This window comes from Drosophila simulans, chromosome X (genome assembly GCF_016746395.2).
Source record: "Drosophila simulans strain w501 chromosome X, Prin_Dsim_3.1, whole genome shotgun sequence".
In the NCBI taxonomy this organism is placed as follows: Eukaryota; Metazoa; Arthropoda; class Insecta; order Diptera; family Drosophilidae; genus Drosophila; species Drosophila simulans.
Window position 1 is genome coordinate 8690180 of NC_052525.2, and position 22425 is coordinate 8712604.

Below are 22425 nucleotides of genomic sequence, written 5' to 3' on the forward strand. Positions count from 1 at the left end.
TTTTGAAACCCCACACGCATGTTCGAAACCAACCACTGAAGTTTTTCCACCCGTAATTCGATCTGGTGAATAAAATCAAATCGCCTGAATTGTTTATGTACATATGCCCACTTCAAGGGTAGCTCAACTACTCAACTACTGACCAAAAAAAAAAAAAAGGAAAAAAAAAGAAAAAAGAAAAGGCGAACAAACGAGCCATAACTCATGTCGGCATGTTCATTAAATGTGCTACGTTTGTCCAGTGCCTACTACTTGCCACATCCCACTACCACTACCACTCCCACTCCCACTCCCACTCCTCGTCCTTGGCTACATCCGCATCCACATGCAGCGCAACTTCGCCCACTGTCAAATGCACCGGGGCGGCCTTCAAAAGGGGGTGGCCCACTCGCAGTCGCATTCGCATTCGCATTCGTATTTTATTGTCTATGTGCGCATATGGTCAGCTCATTGTGCAGTCAGTTGTATTGCCATTATCATCTGCGACAGCCATATCAGCGTGCTCATAGTGCGGCGATTAATGCGCCCTTCATCCACTCGCAGATACGTGTTACATCTATCACACACATCGCGCACAGTGCGGCCTCGCTAGAGTGGAAATCACCAGCCATCTGGTAAGAAATTCATGGAATTGTAGCTACATACAGGTGTTCAGAAGTATGCAGGCAACTAAAAAGATACAAAGATACAATAGTTGATGGGATATTTGAAAGCTAGCTAGCTGTAGCATTCCCTGACTTTACAAAGGGATGGTTCACATTAGGCTGGTTCCACTGCACAGCCCAGGGCGGTTGGGATGTGGGCTCGGTTCGTGGAAATCGCTGAAAATGTGAAAAACCGCGTCCCGTTCGCTGACATTTGTCCTCGGCGGCCGGCAAACTGCACATGTGGCCAATCCCTTGGGGACCCAATGATATTAATGCTCCCGCTCCAGCTGGAAAATACCTACATACATACGGCGCATACAGTGAATAAAAAATAATGAATGCGAGCTGGGATTGATTTAAGCCAGCTGCGGAGACGCCATCAGAAACACATCCAACATTGAACATCCCACAACGCACATCCAATCCATAGAAGTCCATCATTCTGGTGCGGAGGCGAGAACAATTTGCACTCGGCCGGAGATTATGTTTCGGGTGAAAGATAATGACTCCACATATGTAAATATTTATGGGCTCATCGGCAGAAACACAAGAATTGTGTTTTTTTTTTTATATTGGCCCAAATGACGGAGGCATGTTTTCCATGTCACACTCAAGTTAGAAAATATAAGCAAATATTCGAAATAAAAATCCATTAAATCTTAAGGAAATATATGCCTAAGCCTAAAGGCTTCAAATTTGATTATTAGAAATTTTCAAAATAACTTTTTAAGTAAAAATTCTAAAAGAAATCAATATATTACCATTAACAAAATATTATTGGCCTTATATGCCTTATTAAATGCTTGGTAGAACCAAGGAATAACCATTTTCAGTTAGAATCAGTTCGAATTTTATACCATTTTTAATATTTTAAATGCAACCAAACGGAAATTGGTATAAAATAAGTGCATAAAATAAAATTGTTATAAGCATTGGCAGTTGATGAGAAAGCACGATTAGAACCATAATTCCATTACAGCGCTCTAACAAAAACAACAATACTCTGTACATGGATGTAAATAGTCTTTTAATTACCATAAAAAAGAATTAATTTCGGTTGTTTTGCTTTTTAAAAAGTACTGGCATACATTCGATATATCCAGCTATCGTTGGCAGTGTTATCGCCCGAACGGCGCACGGTCACACTGGAAAGCTGTTAAAAGAAAATTGGGAAAAAGGCTTCGTCTTGAGGATTCAATTTTCATAACAAATGAACGGCGAAGCAGGGGGAAGACAAAGGCGCAGTTAAATAATCTAACTTACATATACACTGACATAGTAAGTAACGGTAAACACGCGGGCGCAAGCCGCCCCCTTTTTTCGATAAGTGAACGTGAATGCGAAACACTCGCGGGCGCAAAAAAGTGAACAAGAAAATCAGGAGTTTGTTCGCGGATGCGGAAATAAAGAAAGAGAGAGGGAGACCAAGGTATGTACTGATCCTGGCCATTTCCGTGCATTGGCGTTCTCTTCTTTTGGCCTGATGCCCATCCCCATCTGCAGGAATTGAGGATTAACGATGAGCTTCCTGCCGGGCGAGCCGGTACCGCCCGGTTTCGAGGAGGACGACGACGTGACCCGCACGGCGGTCATACAAAAGCAGATCGAGAACTACACCGCCGGACCACTGATCGGCACCGAATACACCATCGAGCTGCACGAGCCGGCCCAACTGCGTCCGAATTACTTCTGTGTGCTGTGCCAAACGTGCACGGATGGACGCAACGTCTTTGCACACTGGACATCGCAGGCGCATCGCACCAAGTACCTGCAAACCCACTTCCAGAAGGCCCACAGAGAGCTGCAGAAGCTGAAGCGCACGCCCAACAGCTCTGGTGACCTGGTGACTGCCACTGGGAATTTGGTGAAGTGCATTGAGAAGCATTTCGGCAGGTCACGCAATCTAATAACTGCAACTGGTGATGATTTCCGCCGCTATCGCTCCAAAATGTGCAGCCAGGTGCGGGATAGCTTTCATTTCGATGAGTGTGCCGGGTCAGATTTTTCCGAAGAAGCTCAGCGCGTGATCCGCGAGCTGAAACCGGATGAGTCCATCAAGAGCAGCTTGAAGATGAACGTCGACGCAACCGGGGGCAGCAACAAGCAGCATGAGGATGGAAATATAATTGCCTTGGATGCCATATCCAGTGATGATGAGAACTTTGGCGGGTCAACAGGTCCGGTTGACGCGGTGCCAAAGGGGCGACAGACGAATAATTCGTCCGAAGATGCCGGCGGGCGTAGTAAAAACCAATCGCCACCACCTCCAGGTGGCGCGACCAAAACGCAGCATTTGCCCACGCCCAAGGAGCTGGCCATTCAGGCATCTATAATTTCACAGGAGCGCTACAAGTGGGAGAAGTTCCGCTGCATGCTGGAACTTCAGCTCAAGCAGCTGCGCAGTGATACAGAGATGTACGAATCAAATCCCGAGAAACATCCCGACTATCCGGATGAGTGGAAACAGTTCTGGAATCGACGCTACAAGCAGCTGCAGGAGGAGAAGAAGTTCGATCCGAATCTATACGACTATAAGCCGGAGTGGATTAGCTACTGGAAGGATCGACGCATCGTACTGTTCGACATTGCGGTGAATAAAATAAAGAAGGAGCTCAAAGAGAAGTTCAAGCTGGGCGACGAGGACGAAGAGAAGACCAAGGAGCTAATGGAGCGCTACAAGATCCGTGTGGCCAGTCCGCGTAGGGCGTCTGCCACCACCAATGCCGACAATGGTCGCAAGCCGAAGCCAAACTTCCGCAGCAATCGTCCGATTGGTGCGGTAAGCAAGCTAGCCGACGCCGTCATCGATATCAGCGATGATGATGTTGACACTCCTCCATCTCGTGGTCGTGCCTCCCTCAATCGCCGCTCCATCTCTCGCTCGTTGTCGCCCAAGCGCGGCGGACGTCGTGCCGTGCGGCGCTCACGCAGTCGTTCGCCGCATCGCAGCTATAAGCGTGGATCTTCACGCTCGCGTTCGCGCAGCCAGCGACGCCGGTCTCGCTCGCCGCCCCACTACCGTGGCCGTGGTCATGGTCGTACTCCAACATCCAAAGAGCGCGGCTCGTCGTCCAGGGATTTCGGAGATCGTCGCAGTTTGCAGCGTGATCGCGAACGCTCCTCGGAGTACTATCCCCGCAACGAGGGCTATGCTCGATCATCGCGCGGCTATGAGCCTGTGGAGACGTTCCGCGTGCTGGATTCCCGCGTGTATCCCGAGTACAGTATGACCAAGGCGAGATCGATTTCGCCGACCGTTTCGTCCAACAAGGAGAAGGAGAAGGAGGCATCGGAGCCCGTTGAGGAGGGACCACTGACTGTGGTCAGTGTGTTGCGCATGCTGTCCGCCGTCGAGGAGCATCTGGGCAGCCTGGGACCCAAGGCGCTCAATCTGCTTAGCAAGGCACTGGCCATGGAGATGGTGAAGCCAAATTCGGCCGAGGATTTGCTGCTAAACGAGGACAACTGTGTGTTCCTCGAGACCACAAAGGAGAAGCTCAAGGGCATTCTCATTGCCGAGGTACTGGACGATCCGCAAAAGGTGCGCGTGGTCAAGAAACTAATCACGAACATAGCAGCCGTCATCTTTCAGGCGACCGTCAAAGGTAAGTACCACCCCCAATCCAGCTCAATCCGTATCCGTCTCTCTCGCTCTATTTCGCGGTCGCGGTTAGAAATCCGGAGGTAAGTAAACCAAACAAATCAAATCAAAAAAAGGGTTTTCCAATCGGAACAATCGTTACTTTTTTGCGCGTTTTTGCCGGCTTTTTATGCGAAGTTGCAGAGTTTATTGTGAGTTTTTGTGCCATTCGGTGGAATACCTTTAGATTCTTCATTCGAAATATATCTATTATCGTTTTCGAAAGTTACCTCTTTATGTGCTGGTGATAAAGAAATATATGTACGTTAGATACTCCCACTTTCGTCTACTAACCTCTGTTTTAAGTTTAGCACCTTACGAAATAAAGAATCTTGACTGCTGTGGTATGAATTGGGATCTCAATCCCATTTTAAATTTGTTCTTTCTCACTAAATCTTAAACGATATCTGGGCGAGTATTTTTGAAATATTACAACATCGCGCTGCGTGTTATAATCATTTTTGAAAAATATTATAAGTATATATAAAGCGTTTTCCGAATTGCTGGTCTTTTTTCAGCAATTCGTAGGATTTTTCGAACTTATCGCGTCTAAGAAATGTAGAGTGTATCTGGCATTTTAAAAAAAACATATTTTTAAGACCTCTACTTTGGGTTCAAAAAAGGTCTTAAGATCTTTCTTTCCATGCTGTATTTATTATAAAAGTTATATCGTACATTTGGTTAGACTTTCGGTCAAATCGCTGGTGATATCGTTTCCAATCGTTTTTCGGTCAGCTTTCCCTTATTTTTGCTGGGTGTGTGAACCAAGTGTGAAGAAACCAACCGTGAGCAGTCCAATCGCCATCCACACCATCCATAAGTATAAACGTTATCCGGGATCTGAAACAGAAACACACTCTCCTGTAAATCCTAACTGATTGATTTCTTTTGTGTTGTTCCCTCCCCCAAACCACCCGTAATCGGATGATCTAGGTACCACCGATGCCGTCGATGACAAGGTTAAGGCAAATGCCAATCCGGCGCCCATACAGCTGCCCTTCGATCGCAACTTGGTGGCGCCCAAGTTGGCCAATGCCTTGGTACTCAAGGGATACAACAATGTGACCACCGGCGATATGAACAATCTGCTCCACCTGCTAACGCTGCTGGTGAAGATGGACAAGCAGCGCCGCCAGCTGGACAAGAACAACGGACTGAAGTTCGAGGAGATAAAGGCAAAGCTGGGACTGCAAAATAAGCCATCGCCCGATGACATGGGCTACGATCTGGACGAGCTGATGAAGGAGGTGGAGCACCAGCTGAACAAGGAGTCCGTCGATATGGTGAACGCCCCAGCGGGAGCACCGACCAAGATACAAGCCGATACAGTCAGTGGCATGGAATCGCTAACGGATTCAGATCTCCAGACCCTACTCCAGAACTTCAAGTTCCTGTCGAACGAGGAGCAGGTGCATCTCATTGGCCATCTGCGCAAGTTGGAGGTACAGGAGCCATCGCGCGTCGATCGCCTGCGCAAGTATGTGAATCTGGTGGAGCTCCGAGGGGATGGCGAGTCCTGCAGTGATTTCCTGGCGCGCGTGGTGAATATTGGTGGGCCAAGCAAGGCGAAACCGACTACTAAGTCGAAGACTTCGTTAATGGGTGGCAGGACCTCCTCCGCCTTGGCCGCCAGCATCTCGGCTACGAAAGCCGGTCACTCCATGCTGAGCGCCCAGCGCAACAGTTTGGATCGTGAGCGGGATCGCGATCTGTCCAGTGTGCCCATCAATAAGCAGCGACGCGGCCGGAATACGCCCGGTATCATGCTCGATGACGATGACGAGGAGGATGATGATTACAACTTTGACGATTTGGTGATGAAGGCCTGCGATTCGAATGGCAGTGGTAGTGGTGGTGGTGGTGCCGCTGGTGCTGGTGTACACAATGCGCCAGGAGGGCCGCCCATTGTACCCGTGGAATCATCGCCAAATGCGCTCACTTTCAAGCCAGCAGCTGCGACCAAGATTTCGCTCAAAGACACCGAGAACATAATAGCCAATCTAATGGGCACTTTAAGCAAGAACGGCAGTTCCGGAGGCTCACCCGTGGGTGGCAATCGCAACTATATGATGAACCAGCAGCATGGTGCGCCAAATGCGCAGAATGCGCCGAATTTGGGTCAGAATCCAGGCCAAAAGCAGCCTGGAGCGGGCTACTCCAATGCGGGCTATCCAGGGCAGCAGCAGCAGCAGCAGCATGGCCGTAACTTTGGCCAGGAAGCACAGCCACTGATGAGCGGCGGACCGAATGCCAATCACTATCCGAATCAACAGGGCTACGGCGGCTATCATCCGTTTGCGGGCAATGGCGTGCAGCAGAACTACGGCGGCATGGTACCACCAGGGCCAGGTGGCTACGTGGGTCCGCCCGTTAATCCGTGGGCCAGCAATGTGCCGCCACAGCCGCCCTTCAACCAGATGCCCCAAAACTTTATGGGCGCCCAGCAGCCGCACTATAACAACATGTTCGGTGGACGTCACTAGAACGTCGTAGCCTTAGATATTCATACTATTAAACGTAATGCAAGTTAAACGTAATGTAGAAACCCTTTGAAGTGCCCGTGTATCCGCTAGTTGGCAAGTGATTTTTATTATATTTTTTTTTTCATACACGTGTGCTGCTGCCAAAAAAAGGAAAAAACGTATCACTACCTTCTTTTGTTTATAAAACACCGAACAACAATAGAATTCAGAAAACATAAATCTGAAGAGCACGTGAATAAACATACACAATAATTCCGGAAATCAACTTTGACCCGACTTTCGTTTGGAATTACTAGCTTGGGGGAGCTTTGAGTTCTGAATTTGTGTATTGAAATAAATAAATGGAACATACGAGTGACAAATAAAATATTTATAGCTACAGATAACGTTCTTTAATGGTGGAATATCAGCCAGAACATTGAAAAACCAAAGGTAAATTATTCGATTTATACATTAACCAATTGATTTTTATGTTTATACCTCTCAAAACAACAAATTTCAAAATGCAAAGCATTTATACCAGAAGCTTAGCTTCAGAGCTCCAGGGAAGCATCATCTCCAGCAGCAGCAGGTTATGTATCGAGTGACCACTGTGCCTTCAGATGAACAACAATAAATATATCAAATCGAACGTTTCAACCGACTTTTTATGGAGGAGCATTTAAACTAATCACGGAATTAACTACAGTAGGGCAGGCGTAGAAAGTCCACGGACTCCGACTTCAGTATGCCGGGTATCTCCTGCTGCAGCAGCTCGTGCAGCGACTGACCACTATGCTTGTAGATCCATCTGCCCGCCGCCACAGTGCCGACGAAATCGTATCGCTTGGGACCGCTGGTGGGCGAACTGAGCCAGATCTGCTTGTTGGGCGTCTGTCGGTTGATCACATAGGTGCCGTGCTGGCCTCCCAGGTTCACGGTGAGCACGCCATCCTGTGAAAGCGGAAAGAGCTCGCGGATTAGGTCAATGGAATGATGTAATAGGCGGATGTCACCTACGCTGTAAGCCACATCCGTGCCCTGCAGCTCGGAGGCGTTCTCCGTCAGCTCCTCGAAGTAGTCGCACAGTGCGTCCAGGGTGTCGGAGCACACACGCTCGTAGGTGGCGCCGTCCAACGTGGATTCCGTCTCAATTTGACTGCTAAAAAATCGCCGATTGCTGGTGGATTCTTCGCATTGAATCGCAACTGCGGTTGTTGCTGGTGTGCTGGGCAGGATCACTGGGCTGGCGTGTGCTTGGGGCTTTGAACGGATGCCCATGGTGGCCAAGCATGCCCGACTTACGATCGAACGGACGAACAAGCGACCGGCAAGCATTTTAGTTGATTTCGATTTGTTTATATTTTACAAATCGCAGTTGCGGGACTGCCAACTTAATGGAAAGTGATGTGCCGTTGGTATTTTCTTGATTCTAGTGTGGTATAATTTTTGATTTCTATAAAGCTGAATAAAAATGACAAGCTACAAGTTTTTATTATAAGTTGCAGCAATTCAGCTAAAGTGTTCTGCTAGTTTTAGGTAACTAAAATGTTCTATATTCCCTGGCAGTTATTATTTCCTTATTACAGTCGCTATATTTGCAAATTCCCGGTTCATATGATTTTTCTTAGAATCACATACGGTCACACCTCCACCAACGCCGACAGAAAATGGCGTCCGCCTGAAAATTGTTATTTCTCTTGGAAAATCCACACTAATTTGACCAGCGAATTGCGCAAAGATGGCCCTGCCCAGCAACTACAAGCAGATAGCCGTTGGCGGCCAGGGATCGGCCACACCACTCCAGGGCGGCGGCGGTGGCTCCGGCGGCGGCAGCCGGTCGCGTTCATCCGGCGGCGGAGGTGGTGGCGATCGCAACAAGGATCAGACGCCCATCTTCACGCACAGCAACTATGGGAATCCGGCATTCACGCCACAGAAGGTGACCAAGTCGTCGAGCAGCAAGAACCAGAACGAATCACGGCTACCCAAGCCACCAAAGCCGCCGGAGAAGCCCATTTTGCCCTACATGCGGTACTCGAAACGCGTCTGGGATAGCGTCAAGGCGAAGCATCCGGAGCTGAAGCTGTGGGAGCTGGGCAAGAAGATCGGTGCCATGTGGAAGCTGCTGCCCGAGGATGAGAAGACGGAGTTCATTGACGAGTACGAGGCGGAGAAGCTGGAGTACGAGAAATCGCTGAAGGCCTACCACCAGACGCCCGCCTATCAGGCCTACATGTCGGCCAAGAGCAAGGTGAAGACCGACGTGGACATGCACGAGACACCGTCACGCGGTGGCGGCAGTAAGTCGCAGCACGAGCGACGCATCGACATTCAGCCGGCGGAGGACGAGGATGACCAGGACGAAGGGTATACGACCAAGCACTTGGCCTACGCCCGCTACCTGCACAACCATCGGCTGATTAACGAGATCTTCTCGGAGGCCGTTGTACCAGATGTGCGCTCAGTGGTGACCACCACGCGGATGCAGGTGCTCAAGCGGCAGGTCAGCTCGTTGACGATGCACCAGACCAAACTTGAGGCGGAACTGCAGCAGATGGAGGAGAAGTTCGAGGCCAAGAAGCAGCGCATGGTGGAGTCCAGCGAGGCCTTCCAGGAGGAGCTGAAGCGCCACTGCAAGCCGGCCGTCGACGAGGACACGTTCCAGAAGATGGTGCATCGCATGTACGAGGACATCAAGCGCGATCGCCAGCGATTGGATGAGCCGAATGCGAATGCGAATAGCGCAGCGAATCCTGCTGCCGCTGCCGCTACTGCTGCCGCCGCCCCAGTGACAAGGAGCGAGGAGGCAGTCAAGCCGCCAACGCAGCCGGGTCAGCCCGCTGCTACGCCCGCTAGCCAAGAGCCGGCGGCGGCGGTACCAGCGCCAGCAGCCCCGCCCAAGGAGACACCGCCGGCTGTGAAGCCCGCTACACTCAATACCACACCGAGTTCGACGCCCACGCCGGCGCCAGCGGTGCACGTGCACGAAACTGCCAGCAAAACGGATCCCGAGCCCATGGACATTGAGCCACCACCGAAGCCATCGGTGCCGCCGCCACCCATCAAGCCAGAGAAGCTGGAGATGGCCGCTGCCCTGCCTCCGCAGTCAACGCTAGTCGAGCCACCAAAAACGGAACCCGCCAAAGTGGTGGCCCAGCCCGGCAAGGTGCCCACTCCGGTGCCGACACCCACACCGCCGCCTGAGGTGGCTCCAGCGGCCGGAGCAACTGCGGCAGCGACCACAACGACGACGACACCAACGCCGCCGCCGGTGCCACAGCAGGTGCCACTGCCGCAGCAACAGGGCGGCCCAGCACCACCGCCCGGCATGCCGCAGATGCATCCACATCCCGGCCATCCGCCACCCGGACATTCCTTGATGCCACCGCACATGGGGCCGCATCAGCCGCCGCCGGGAATGCCTGGTCTGCCGCCGCCACCTCCGCACACGGGTTATGCCAACTACGGCGGACCACCACATGGCCCGCCGCCTGGACCACCCGGTGGACCAGCACGACCCTATTACCAGCCCCAGTACGGCGGACATCCCACGCCACAGCCCTACTACGCACCGTTCTCGCCGTATCAGCAGTCCTATGGCCCGCCACCCGGCTCGCACTACATGTCCCCGCGTCCGCCGCCGCCGCAGCACAATGGCAATCCCGGGCATCCGTATGCGCCGGAGCATGGAAGCAATCCACCGCCACCACAGCAGCAGCAGCAGCAGCAACAACAACCGCCACCAGGTCACCTGCACGAACCGAACGCTGGCGGACCCGGACCCGGAGCCCCAGGCGGTGGAGCTGGAGCGGCGGCAGCAGCTGCGCCCGGAGCCGGAGTGTATCCCACGCCCGGGGCAGGAGCGGGACCAGGAGCACCACCGGCAGCTGGAGGAGCACCGCTGGGCGAGGCCGCCGTAGCTGGGGGTGTAGCTCCGCCACCGGCAACGGCACCTGGCAAGCATCCAGAAGCGGAGAAGCACGAGGCGGACTAAGGACAAGGAATCCCACCACCCAGATCCTAGTTGTAGTCCCTAACTTATACAAGCATCGATCCCTGTGTTGTAACATAGCTGTCCCCTCCCGGAACTTCGCCCCTGTTCGCTGTGCACCGGAAGGAAATCAACCGGAATGCTCTTAACTTGAAATCCCTATTTAGGCGCCGCCCCTAAGAACTCCACATCAATCCCATTCTCAATTTAGTTTAACTCACTTTTTTTTCGCGAAGCCTAATTTTAATATTTTAATAACTGAGTGTGCGTCGCATTCTGGACTGTATGCTAAATATGCAAATAAATTAAATGTACGTTTATATGTAAATGGAATGTTTAAATCTTGCGTTCAATTTGCAATTTAAATGGGTATGCTTGAGTTATAACGATATATACACTGACAAAAATAATATTTTAATAACTGAGTGTGCGTCGCATTCTGGACTGTATGCTAAATATGCAAATAAATTAAATGTACGTTTATATGTAAATGGAATGTTTAAATCTTGCGTTCAATTTGCAATTTAAATGGGTATGCTTGAGTTATAACGATATATACACTGACAAAAAGAAGGAAAATATTGGTAATTTAAACTAAATAAAAATTTGTTTTAATGTACATTATTATAAATATTAGCATTTAATTACAAAGTTTAACCGTTAACCCCTATTGGGCGTCTCAGCTTACGAACAAAGTGGTTCGTTAACCCTTATTGAGCGCCCGTGGCACAGAACCACCGCTAGGTGGCGCCACTTAATGGCAGCCTTGAAAAAGCAAATCAAAGACAAACAAAAAAAGGGGGCAGCGCCAAAGCCACCCACACACATACAGATGCAGCTAGCCAAGCTTGCACACACAGAAACGAACAAGAGTAACACACACACATGCACGCACCGAGATTAACACACGTAAACAAAACGAATGACGTTTGGTTTCGATTTTTGGAGTCAACTGTACCATCGCCACCTCTCTCCACCCCACCCCCCCTCTCGAACACACTATTCCCGTCTCGCTTTCGCAGAAAATACAACAATTCGTTGGTGTTGGGTTTTTTTGGTTTCTTCTATAGAAAAAACCGTTTATTTTTTATTTTCTTTTTTTTTTTGCTGATGTTTCCAGTTATTTTTGCTCTTGCTGTCACTGATTTGTTGTTGTAAATTGTTTTTGTGTTTTGTGGGGGTTCGTTTTCTGTTTTCGGTTTTCATATTGGTTCTTGTAAGCTACGACGATACGATATAGACACATATTTAGTCCGATTTGTTTAAATGTTCAATGTGAAACTAGTTATCGACACCAATTTACAGCTATATGTATATTTATATATATATATATATGCATGTTTATGGGCGTTTACAATTGATTATTTTGCATGTGTTTCAAACTACATATAAATATTGGGAAATATTCAATGCTCTGCTCGGCGCTTTTGCTTTTATTTTGTATTGTTATGTGATTTTTGTCTTGGTTATTTTTATTCGATGCTCTTCCAAATCTATAGATGTGTAAGTTTATCTGATTGCTGAATCATCTTTATATCTTTTCTCATCTCCCGAAGAATCATCATCATTCTTCTACTTCGACATCGTCCGCCTAAACGTATAAAATGCATGTAAATCTAAAATCTTATTTAATCAACTAACTCTGTCACGCCCATCCCTTCGTTATATGTATACATACATATATATATATAACTTCTATATATATATATATAATGCTCTGATTATGATTTGCAGTAACGAAAAGTGAACAGAAGAAAGAGTATTTATATCTAGTTCTTTTCCTTCCGTATAGTTTTATATTTATATATATGTATGTATTTATGTATATATATGCATATACGTAAGTGTAAAGTTAAGTGTACTCGATTCGGTCTTCGGTGTTATATATGGATATTATCTTCATAAAAGCCGCGTGCCGTCAGTGGCATCGCCAGACGGCCATGCCCTCGCCGCCCATCCAGAGATCCGGGAACCACCGCCAGGCGGTCCGCAACCGTCTGTCCGCCTTGCCACGCCCAGCCGGCGTTAGGTTGGCCCCGATCTCCACGCTCCGCACATCCCGGCAGCCAGATGGTGGACCTCTTCTCAATCGAAGCGATAAAGGCGAGGCAGGCGCCTTAAAGATCACGGATTACCTGGAAACCGAAGCCCGCCAGCTGGACAGTTGTTGGAGTGGTTGGTGGCGGATGTTGCAGGCGGACAGGCAACAACGGCCGCCCGGTGGTATTCCCTCCTTCCAAATCGAAGAGGTGGACCCGGATTTGAAGGAGAAGGAGCACGACGCAACGTACACGGTGCCACCGTCGACGCACAGGCGAGAAAAAAAACTTAAAAACTAATTGATAATAGTAATAATAAGAGTTACAAATAAGTTTTAAGCATTACAGTAATGTTGTGTGTTGTTTTGTGTGTGGTGTTTTTCTCATCGAGAACGTCATGCTGTCGATTCGATTGAACAACAAAGGGATGATAAATGTATACATGTAAATATGAATGATAGATTGGATCAATGTGTCGATGGTATAGCTCCTCGGCGAGCACCTCTTCCACAATGTTACGTGAACGGTCTGCTGTTCGGGACTGGACGACAGTGATCGAATCCGGCGTTCCGGCTGATCCAGCTTAAGCACGCTCGCCACGGATGCGGCGCGCCAACTGGATGTCCTTGGGCATGATTGTCACGCGCTTGGCGTGGATAGCGCACAAGTTGGTGTCCTCGAAGAGACCCACAAGGTACGCCTCAGATGCTTCCTGTAATTCAAGAGAAATTCAAATGAGTTGGATAATCAAGTTTCTTTAAAACATTGGTATCCCCCCACTTCGACTAGTCATAATCCCATGAATCCTAGCATTCTTAGTTAAGTTAAACCACAATAATTCATTGCTTTGGAGAGCATAATTCTCACCTGCAAGGCACCGATGGCAGCCGACTGGAAACGCAGATCGGTCTTGAAATCCTGAGCGATTTCACGAACCAGACGCTGGAAGGGCAGCTTGCGGATGAGCAACTCGGTCGACTTCTGGTAACGACGGATCTCACGAAGAGCCACAGTTCCGGGACGATAACGATGGGGCTTCTTTACTCCGCCGGTGGATGGCGCCGATTTACGGGCAGCCTTGGTGGCCAGCTGCTTACGAGGAGCCTTTCCTCCGGTCGACTTACGGGCAGTCTGCTTAGTACGAGCCATCTTTTCTTAGCTTTCTTCTTTTTTTGAACTGCAATGAAGGGAATTGAAAAAGCTAAGTTAGATTGTGTGCGTTCCAGATTCACATTAGTTAAAAGCACTTCTACAATCACTGTTTGGTTGCTACCCAAAGTAAACACGCTGATCCTCGCCAGATGAGATAGGCAACTCGGCGGCCAGGAACTGGGCACAAACTCTAAACTTTTCGTCCGGCACAGGCGCAGTGCACGATGCAATTGGCCAGGATACGATACTCTTGACGGATATACACGGATGGATATGGCGGGGAGCCAAAGTTTGGACCGATGCACAGCGCCGAAGCGCTGGCGGCCAACTGACGAGGAACTTTGGTTCGTCGTCACAACGATAACGAGGGTTGAAGGTGAAATTTTTTTGAGGCAGCTGCCTGCTTTTCCTTCTTGCCCCCCATTTCAAATATTTTCCCATCTTCTTCTGGGAACGAGGCACTCGAGAAACTTCCACTTGAGTGGCAAAGGAAAAAATCGTGCCTCGGCAGCAATACATACAGAAAAATAATGGTGTGATTCATATTTATATTGGTGTGCAAATGAAGCTTAGCTAAGACGAAGTTCTTGCCTAACCTATAATTAAAAATCTTACAGAATTAATCCCTTCTAAATAGCAATAGGAATACATCTTATTCTCCATTGGTGGTATAATTGTATTACATCTGCTTTTCTCGCTGTGTAAATGTTCCACGATGGAGGACCACTTGAAAATCTCATTTCTTTTCTTCGCGGGCAAACATCGTGAGTCGCTGTTTTTTGTGTTCCCCTTCTTTTTATGTACAACCTCTTGAGTTTTTTTTTTGCGCTTTATGCGGAATCAATCACGCTGAAGTAATGAGTTGTAGTTTTCAATTTATAATTACTTCTTGTGCAGGCAAGAGGAAAATATCAAATAAAAGGAAGCCAAAGAAAAGGAAAAAAATCTTCGAATGGTAGCGCCAAAAGAGTAAACATAAACAAAAGGAAGGAAAATCAAGCGGTAAAAACTTGGCGCGCATTTAAAGGCGGCAAGTCGGAGGGAGATGCCTATAGGGGCACGTTCGCGTTAGAAAGAGAAGGGAGGTGTGCCAGCAGTTAATTGCGTCGTTTCTCCGCTAGAAAGCATGTGTGTGCGTGTAGATGTGACAGCTGCACATCCTCAGAAAAGAGAATGCCAAAGGAAAAAGAAAATAAAAAGCAATTATGCAATAACATGCGGGAAAAGCTGGCGGTGGGAAAGAGAGATGGCACACACTGCGCATGACATGCGAAGAGATGCACATTTGCATTTGTTCACCAATGTGCGTGTTAAGTATACACACACATCCAAACGCGTGCCACTTAAGAAATAAATAAATTGCTTTTGTATGTTTATGCCAACCAGCATAAATACGATTACTCATACTTTTTGGCGCCAGTTCTCGCACATTGGCAAATTGTTTTTTTTCTTTTTTTTTTTTTTCTTATTCTTTTGGCCAATTTCATCAACGACTGCAACTTTTTATTTTTTACTATTCTCCTGCTTGGCGGCCATTTTGGAAAAAAAAAAGCAGCGCACCTCACCATTACAACTACAACAACAATGCAACCAACAGTCGTGCGAATACGAGACCTCTCACATCTTCGTGCATTTGTGTATGTATCCACCAGCGACTGTGCGCCTGTGTATGTGCGGTGAAAAATAGGGCTCCGCTGGACGGCCGGCGGAGCCCCAAAAACGGCAAAACAATAACTCAGGCGATTCACAACGAAAAAAAAAATTTGGAAAACAGCGCACACACGCACATATTCAGCGGCCACAAGCACGTGAGTTGTAAGAACCACACTTAGTATTAGAAGTATTTAGCAATAAAAAAAAACTCACCGTTAAACACGGAATAAGATTACTCTTCACAAATTGTCACTTTCAATACGAGACGAACAAATTCGGACGAGAGAAATTTTCACAATGATTTCGTTTCGTTGAGAGCTATAGGTGGTAGCCGAGAAGGAGAAAATCTTCTTCGATTGTATTCGATTACACTCGATTGTCTGAGAAGTAAGACCGTGCACGACAAATAGTTTGGTTCTGTTCTTTGCTAATTGAATTTTTAAAACTTTTAAATTTTGTAACTTAGAGATTAAAAATGATTATAATTTTAAGGCAAAGTAAGCTTCATTAAGCCAACCTTGGCATGTCATATAGTTACTAAAAGCCAAGTTTTTTGATGGATTGTGGGTTTCTCTCTGCGGGAAACTTTATTTTAGTGCATTGTGTATTACATTTGAGTTGAATGAACGTGCAGACTACTGCGACTTCTTGTCCTCCTTGGCGGCCCTGCCCACGGGCTCATCCTTGAAGTGAAGGAACACGAACGAGAAGACAAACACGCCGATCATCATGGAGAAGGCGCTGGTGTAGTAGGGGAATGCGCTCGGGATGAAGCGCTCGTACTGCGTGTGCTCCAGCGGACGCACCGACACCTGGGTGGTGCTGTACAGATGCGTGTAGCCCACGCGATCGTAGTCCACCTTGAACTGATAAACGCCGTAGACGTCGGGTATCTTGAATTTGGCCTGGTAGGCGCCCGTGTTCGTTTGCTTCAGATAGGTGCGCACGAAGGGATCGATGCGCACGAACTCCAGTTGAATGTCGCTGGCCTTGAAGGCGCGCCACTCGCCCTGCACCAGCTCCTCGATGCCGATGGTGTAGACGACCGGGTCGGTGATGGTGTACGCCTGATCCGGTGGCAGCAGCTCGCCCTCCTTGTGATGCTGCACGGATGCCACGCGCAGGCGGCCAGTCTCCCCAAATACCCACTTGCTAATGGACTCGGCCACGTCGCGATTGCCGGCCAGCTTGTGGAACACACCGCTCTGCGCGTACTGCACGGCCGTGGTGAAGCTCTCGTCGGAGAAGAAGAGCAGCGAGCCGGAGAAGACTACGCGGGCATTGTTCCTCGCCTGCAGGGCGGCGATTAGCAGGGTGCCTCGGCCAACGGCATGCGGATAGTCGGAGACACTGGCCTCGGGATTGTAGCTATAGGCGGTGCTCTCGGCGGTCAGCAGCTTGAGTACCAGCGGGTTCTCCTTGTCGGCAATCAGTCCTGTGCCGCGATAGAGCAGCGGTGCGGCATCCGCCTGTCGGTTGGCCTTGCCCACGATGGTGTCGGCCTGGATTAGATTCTTGGCGGATGTCAGGATGGTTGTGTGCTCGCCAGCATCGCTGACATCGTAGTGCAGATGGTCAATGACCGCCGCATTCTCCTCGTCCAGCTCGAAGCCGCACTCGGAGGCGAATTCCCTAAGCGCGTCGCCGGATTTCTCGCTGCCCGCCACCAGAACATTGCCGCCATCGTCGACGAACTGGGCCAAACGCTCCACGCTCACATCGCCGCCGAATTCCTCGACACTTGGTGCGAATATGATGACGTTCTTGTACAGATATTCGCCGTATTTGGACAGCAGCAGGCTGGAGTCATCCGCCAGTTTGTAGGTGAGCTTGAATCCGCGATCTGTAGCCCAAAGATAACCAATTATCAACACATTTCATTGTCCACGTCAGAGGTTAGCCGGCATTTTCACTCACCCTGCAGCGATTTGAAGAAGATCGAGTGGGTTTCCCGGATGGCCAGGTTGTCCAGCAGGACCAAAGTGTTGGCGTCCGTTTCCAGTACCGCCTGACAGTGGGCAATCGCCAAAACGGCGATCAGTAGAGCCTTCCACATCATTTTATCCAACTAAAACACAAAATTCTCTCCGGCTTTTCTTGAAAAAAATGACTGACTGGCAGTGTGGCCAAATACTGGCAGAGTGTGCCAAAATATACGAAAATACCAGAAGGATTTTAAAGAATTATAAAAAATCGATGACTTCATTAATTATCGATTACATTTACTAGCCAATTTATAAACAAAACATTTAAATTCAAATTTTAGATTGTTAATAACATTCGTTATCAACAACCATAATGGACATCTTCGAGAGCTTCTGTCGCACGTGCGGGAACGAGTGCCTGGAATCGTTGTCCATTTACGATGAGAGTGCCCTAGTGCTGGACAAGATGGTGCCCATTGCGGATATGCTAGCGTCCTGCCTGCCCGTCTCCTTGCCTCCACTGGATCCAGAGGACGACTATCCCAAGCAGATCTGCCGCATCTGCGTGAAGAAGCTGTCGATGGCCTACGAGTTCAGCCACCAGTGGCTGTGCGCCCACGGCGAGTTTAACGTGGCCCTAAAGTTCGAGCAGCGCAGAAGGCGCAGCCAGGCCAGGAAATCCCAGTCGCACACGCAGACCCAAACTCATCCGGTGGAGCCGAGGAATGAGCAGTTGCCCACGGTGTTGGCGGAAGCAGTGTCGACCAAAAGAGGTAAGTGCACATTTTGCTTATCTAGCTAGGTAGATTTTAAACTTCTCAATCTTCCCCAGCAACTGCTCCTCCCACCACCGAGGCCAACTCCAGCAGCGACTCCATACCGGCCTTCAAGTGCGGCATCTGCAGCGAATGTTTTTACACGGAGAAGGCCTGCAAATTCCACTTAAAGTTCTCGCACAAGGATCTTTAAAGATCTTTGGTGTTTTAACATATTTTACACTGTCTTTTTTCCGTGTTTTTTCCCTTCCTTGTGATTTGGTTTTAAGTGCATAAATCTTTTGTGAAATTTGTAACTATGTAGGTTTTGAATTAGGAATATATATATAAATATTTCTTCTTTTTATAGAACAAGTGCGTTCTTTTGGATTTTCAAACAAAAAACGTTGCAATTGTAGGAATATGGAGTGGATTTGTGTATGCATGAAACACGAAAAACCTGGAAAACTATTACCCGCTATAGTTGAACCACTGAACACTGGCTTCTGTACATTTGGATGTTTGTTTTACTTAGCTTTAGAGTAAACAAAAAAAATCAAAGATGAGAGCCGACAGGATTTTTCCGAAGGGTCGAAGTCCTCTAGTCATCCTCGTCGTTGCGCACCTTCAGGGCGCGCGGATCGTCGTGGCGGTAGACAACGTAGCCGAGCTTGTAGCGCCGGTTATCGCCGTCCTTGGCATAGTAGTTGGCCACTCCGATGGTGGCCATAACGATTCCGGCGAGGGCCAAGGCGGATCCGCCGACGATGTCCGGAATCTCGTTCCATGCGCGCTTCAGCAGCGATGTAGTGCCTCGGGCAGCGGATGCGGACATCTTGGTGCTCTACGGGATGGGGGTGTTAGTTTACTGGGAGCATCAAATATACCATTTAAGCATATTTACCAAAAATTCAACGCGTTCAGTTAAGTTACACAACGAACAAACCAAACAGCTGATTAGAGCTGGCCTGCTGGCTATCGATACTTGCTATCGCCGCACAGCTGCAGGTGACGAAATTTCGATAGACTGAATATTGAAAAAAAGCTTTTTGAATTATCCTTGTGAGAAATGATTTATTTTAGAACTGCAACTAGATGTAATATTTTCAATGCTGTGTGGACATTTGTTCGAATTTTGTTTATTTGCTGCTTAGGATCGAGTAAAAGTGTTCGTTGAAACGTACAAAACAGGCAATAGGAATAGTTTCCGACCATGTAAAGTATATATATTCTTGATTAGTATCAATAGCTGAGTCGATCTGACCCTATCCGTTTGTTTTCAAATGTTGCCACGCCCACAAACCGCTCAAAACTAGAATCTGTAATCTTAACATTCCAGCTGTTATAATTACTGAGATCGAGACTCGACGTTCTGATCAAGAATATATATACTTTATATGGTCGAAAACTTTTCCGGTTGCCTATTTTTTACTCTTCAACGAATTCAGTTTACAATTTTGCTTAACGAGAAACGGGTATAATTATAAAAAAACTGGTCTGATTATGAATTAATTGCCATAATTGCGAATGCAGGACTTCATCACGCCTTCTGCTCGTAGCCCTCGGTCTTCATGTCATTGAGGCCCAGATCCTCGTTGTCCTCGTAGGAGCGATCGTACCGCTCCACAGTGAGCTTGTCATCCGGCTCCGAGTCGTCATCGCTCAGTGATTGCACATAGGTATTTCCGGCTGGATCCTCCAGCACCAGCGTAATGACTCGCTTCAGATTCATGACATCCTCGAAGGTGTCAAGGAATCGCTGCATCTGCTGCTTGGTCGCGACGTCGGCGGAGTCGTGGAAGAGCGTGCCGTCCAACTGATCCCGCATGGCCACCAGCAGACCCTCCACGGTAGTGAATCGCCCGCACAGGGCATGCGGACCCACCTCGAGGTCCAGCTCTGGGATGGACAAGCTGCACGTCTCCGACTTGAGGACATCGCGCGTCAGATCCTCCTTGCTGGCAATCTGGACGCGAAAGCGTACACCCTGCGCCTCCACTCCGCCGCCGGACTTCACTTCGTTCGTCTTGTGGCCACAGGCACCGCAAACGGTTGCCATGATCACCACCTCCTTGAAGTGCGGTATGTTTGTCAGCTTCATGTTCGTCTCGCAGGGCGCCTGGCAGCTGGGACAATTGGTGGGGAACTGGAGCACCTCGCCGTGCAGATTCTCAATGGGCCACGAGTCCTCGGCAATGGGCTTCAGCAGGTGCTGATCCTCGTGATTCTGCTCGTACAGGCCTGGAAAGGAATACAGGTGTGTGCTTATAAGGGGAACATTACGAATTATGTGACTCTATGGTTTTTTTGGCTATCCCACTGGTTAAGTTTCTAATGTTACAATGAGGCCTCACCCAATTGCTCGTTCTGCTGCTGGCTGCGTGTGAAGTACGAAGTCTTTAGCTGCGGATCGGCGGCAGGTGCCAGCGGATTCTCGACGAAACTATTGCCGGATATGTCCTCGAGGAGCAGGTGAAAGGGCGTTGTCACCTCCTTTAAGCGGTGCAATCGCTCGATGTACCTTTCAATTGAAGCAGCTGTCTCCGGATGATCGATGCGCCGTTTCTCCTGATCCTGCGACAAGCCGGCTATTGTCCGTTCGATGATGCCTTCGACAGTGGTCACCTCGCCCTTCTGCGACTGCACCGGAATCTCCAGTTCCACCTCCGGTATGCTGATGCTGGAGTTATCCGAGCGCACCACGCGCCTATTGAGATCGGCCACGGATTGCACCACCAGTTCGATGCGAATGCCGGACTTTTGGATCTCCGATGCCGACTGCATCTCGTTGTTGATGTGGCCGCAGTGGTCGCACTTGAAGGACATAAGCACTACCTCGCGGAAAAAGGGTATCTTGGTGGGCAGCAGCCGAGTTACTCCCGTTTCGAAGCAGTTCATGCAGGCGGACTCGATCTCCACAATCTCGTCGGTCTGCTCCGCATTGATCTCCCGGAAAATGGGCTCCGGCCGAACGTTCCCCGCGCTCTCCGGCGGACTGGTGTCATTGTTACTGCTGGCGGCGCTCACGGTGGACATGATTTGTTTGCTATTCACTCGAAAGTTGCTGTTTAAGTGTGCTTTTTTAAATTAAATGTATATGTTTGGGGCGAAACGTGCAAGTTTAATCGATAGACGCTGGCGATAAGTGTACATAAGCCTATCGGTCACCGATAGAATTCGTAGTGTGACCGTCTTGCATATGCTTAAATATCCTTAAATGCCCAGAAGTGTGCTCGGCGCGTTGGTCTTAAACGGTCGCGAATGTTCTCAGGTTCGTTACAGAATTCATAACGGAATAAAAACGTGCACAAATAAATTCAAGAGCTTACCTGCAGCGTATTTGCCACCACACGGTAAGGCCCTAAAACAATAACTGATTGGCATCTGCATATTAATTTGGGAATACCACTTACCTGACCCGCGTTCTTCCTAAAATTACCTGCTTTCAGAAATAACTGGAGTCTTTTTGTAGAGCGACAAGTGCAAAAGTACAAAAAGAACCAAGCTTAGAGTTGTTGCTTATATTCCTGCTACCAATTCAAGAGACTTTCAATCAAGATGGCCGGATCGTCGAGCATTAATGCGCTGTTGGCCGAGCAAATGAGGTTGGGCGAGGAAATTCAGAGCCTCATTCGCAATTATAAAAAGGATTCGGCTCAACGGAAATCTAAACTTGGATATTTTGAAGGGCGACTATGCAAATTGCAACTTTTGTGGAATGCATTTAACGATGGGGAAAAGACTATTAAAACTCGCAACGAAAAGACGCAAATGGAACATACATATTTTAAAAGCAACTTCTTTGAAAAAATAATGACTTTAATAGTTTCATATATAGGAGAATTCATTCAGAAACTGCCCACAATAGAAGATGATACCGAAAACGTGCACCCATTGGAAAAGGATACTAAACACGTGGCCACATCGCCGCAGAATTCTGACGCTGAGTTCGATTCTAAACTTAAAGAGCAGCGGAAATCTATGGGCAGAATTGAGGAAATTATAAAAAATTTGGAACGCGTGACAAGGAATGGGATTAACCCGATCATTTTACCCTATTTAACACTAATGAAAAAAATGCATGCGGAAATGAATCAAACAGACATGTAAATGTAATAATAAAGCGTACGTTATGTTATTTACTTATTAAGGATGTGG

General features: G+C 48.4%; 9 protein-coding genes across 10 annotated transcripts; 4 read left to right on the forward strand and 5 right to left on the reverse strand.

Annotated features, from left to right (window-relative positions):
* Positions 1-1728: 1728 nt before the first annotated feature.
* On the forward strand, positions 1729-7035 carry LOC6725504 (uncharacterized protein CG7065). The gene is made up of 3 exons (XM_016173652.2): positions 1729-2076; positions 2151-4252; positions 5221-7035. Exons 2-3 carry the CDS (start codon positions 2167-2169, stop codon positions 6768-6770), a joined length of 3636 nt encoding a protein of 1211 aa, XP_016038647.1. The 5' UTR covers positions 1729-2076; positions 2151-2166; the 3' UTR covers positions 6771-7035.
* A 364-nt stretch (positions 7036-7399) lies between these two features.
* On the reverse strand, positions 7400-8197 carry LOC6725505 (frataxin homolog, mitochondrial). The gene is made up of 2 exons (XM_002106483.4): positions 7770-8197; positions 7400-7703 (listed from the first exon to the last, which is right to left on the reverse strand). The coding sequence occupies exons 1-2, from the start codon at positions 8085-8087 to the stop codon at positions 7449-7451; spliced, it is 573 nt and encodes a 190-aa protein (XP_002106519.2). The 5' UTR covers positions 8088-8197; the 3' UTR covers positions 7400-7448.
* A 149-nt stretch (positions 8198-8346) lies between these two features.
* Positions 8347-11071, forward strand: LOC27206389 (formin-like protein 5). Its single transcript, XM_039296833.2, has one exon. It carries the CDS (start codon positions 8491-8493, stop codon positions 10744-10746), a length of 2256 nt encoding a protein of 751 aa, XP_039152767.1. The 5' UTR covers positions 8347-8490; the 3' UTR covers positions 10747-11071.
* A 716-nt stretch (positions 11072-11787) lies between these two features.
* Positions 11788-15952, reverse strand: LOC27207833 (histone H3.3A). 2 transcript variants are annotated; one of them, XM_016183480.3, is made up of 3 exons: positions 15801-15952; positions 13650-13959; positions 11788-13494 (listed from the first exon to the last, which is right to left on the reverse strand). In XM_016183480.3, exons 2-3 carry the CDS (start codon positions 13929-13931, stop codon positions 13366-13368), a joined length of 411 nt encoding a protein of 136 aa, XP_016038650.1. In that variant the 5' UTR covers positions 13932-13959; positions 15801-15952; the 3' UTR covers positions 11788-13365. The 2 variants fall into 2 exon arrangements, with proteins under 2 accessions (XP_016038650.1, XP_039152770.1); XM_039296836.2 differs by lacking the exon at positions 15801-15952 and having other exon boundaries at positions 13650-13971.
* Positions 15953-16194: 242 nt separating this feature from the next.
* LOC6725508 (dolichyl-diphosphooligosaccharide--protein glycosyltransferase 48 kDa subunit) lies at positions 16195-17729 on the reverse strand. The gene is made up of 2 exons (XM_002106485.4): positions 17505-17729; positions 16195-17430 (listed from the first exon to the last, which is right to left on the reverse strand). The coding sequence occupies exons 1-2, from the start codon at positions 17644-17646 to the stop codon at positions 16223-16225; spliced, it is 1350 nt and encodes a 449-aa protein (XP_002106521.1). The 5' UTR covers positions 17647-17729; the 3' UTR covers positions 16195-16222.
* Positions 17730-17749: 20 nt separating this feature from the next.
* On the forward strand, positions 17750-18642 carry LOC6725509. Its single transcript, XM_002106486.4, has 2 exons — positions 17750-18285; positions 18345-18642. The coding sequence occupies exons 1-2, from the start codon at positions 17886-17888 to the stop codon at positions 18479-18481; spliced, it is 537 nt and encodes a 178-aa protein (XP_002106522.1). The 5' UTR covers positions 17750-17885; the 3' UTR covers positions 18482-18642.
* A 134-nt stretch (positions 18643-18776) lies between these two features.
* Positions 18777-19337, reverse strand: LOC6725510. The gene is made up of 2 exons (XM_016172817.2): positions 19172-19337; positions 18777-19111 (listed from the first exon to the last, which is right to left on the reverse strand). The coding sequence occupies exon 2, from the start codon at positions 19100-19102 to the stop codon at positions 18869-18871; it is 234 nt and encodes a 77-aa protein (XP_016038651.1). The 5' UTR covers positions 19103-19111; positions 19172-19337; the 3' UTR covers positions 18777-18868.
* Positions 19338-19682: 345 nt separating this feature from the next.
* LOC6725511 (zinc finger protein ZPR1) lies at positions 19683-21441 on the reverse strand. Its single transcript, XM_002106488.4, has 2 exons — positions 20622-21441; positions 19683-20508 (listed from the first exon to the last, which is right to left on the reverse strand). Exons 1-2 carry the CDS (start codon positions 21301-21303, stop codon positions 19808-19810), a joined length of 1383 nt encoding a protein of 460 aa, XP_002106524.2. The 5' UTR covers positions 21304-21441; the 3' UTR covers positions 19683-19807.
* A 27-nt stretch (positions 21442-21468) lies between these two features.
* On the forward strand, positions 21469-22390 carry LOC27206713. Its single transcript, XM_016182525.3, has 2 exons — positions 21469-21620; positions 21717-22390. Exon 2 carries the CDS (start codon positions 21826-21828, stop codon positions 22375-22377), a length of 552 nt encoding a protein of 183 aa, XP_016038652.1. The 5' UTR covers positions 21469-21620; positions 21717-21825; the 3' UTR covers positions 22378-22390.
* The last annotated feature ends 35 nt before the right edge of the window (positions 22391-22425 follow it).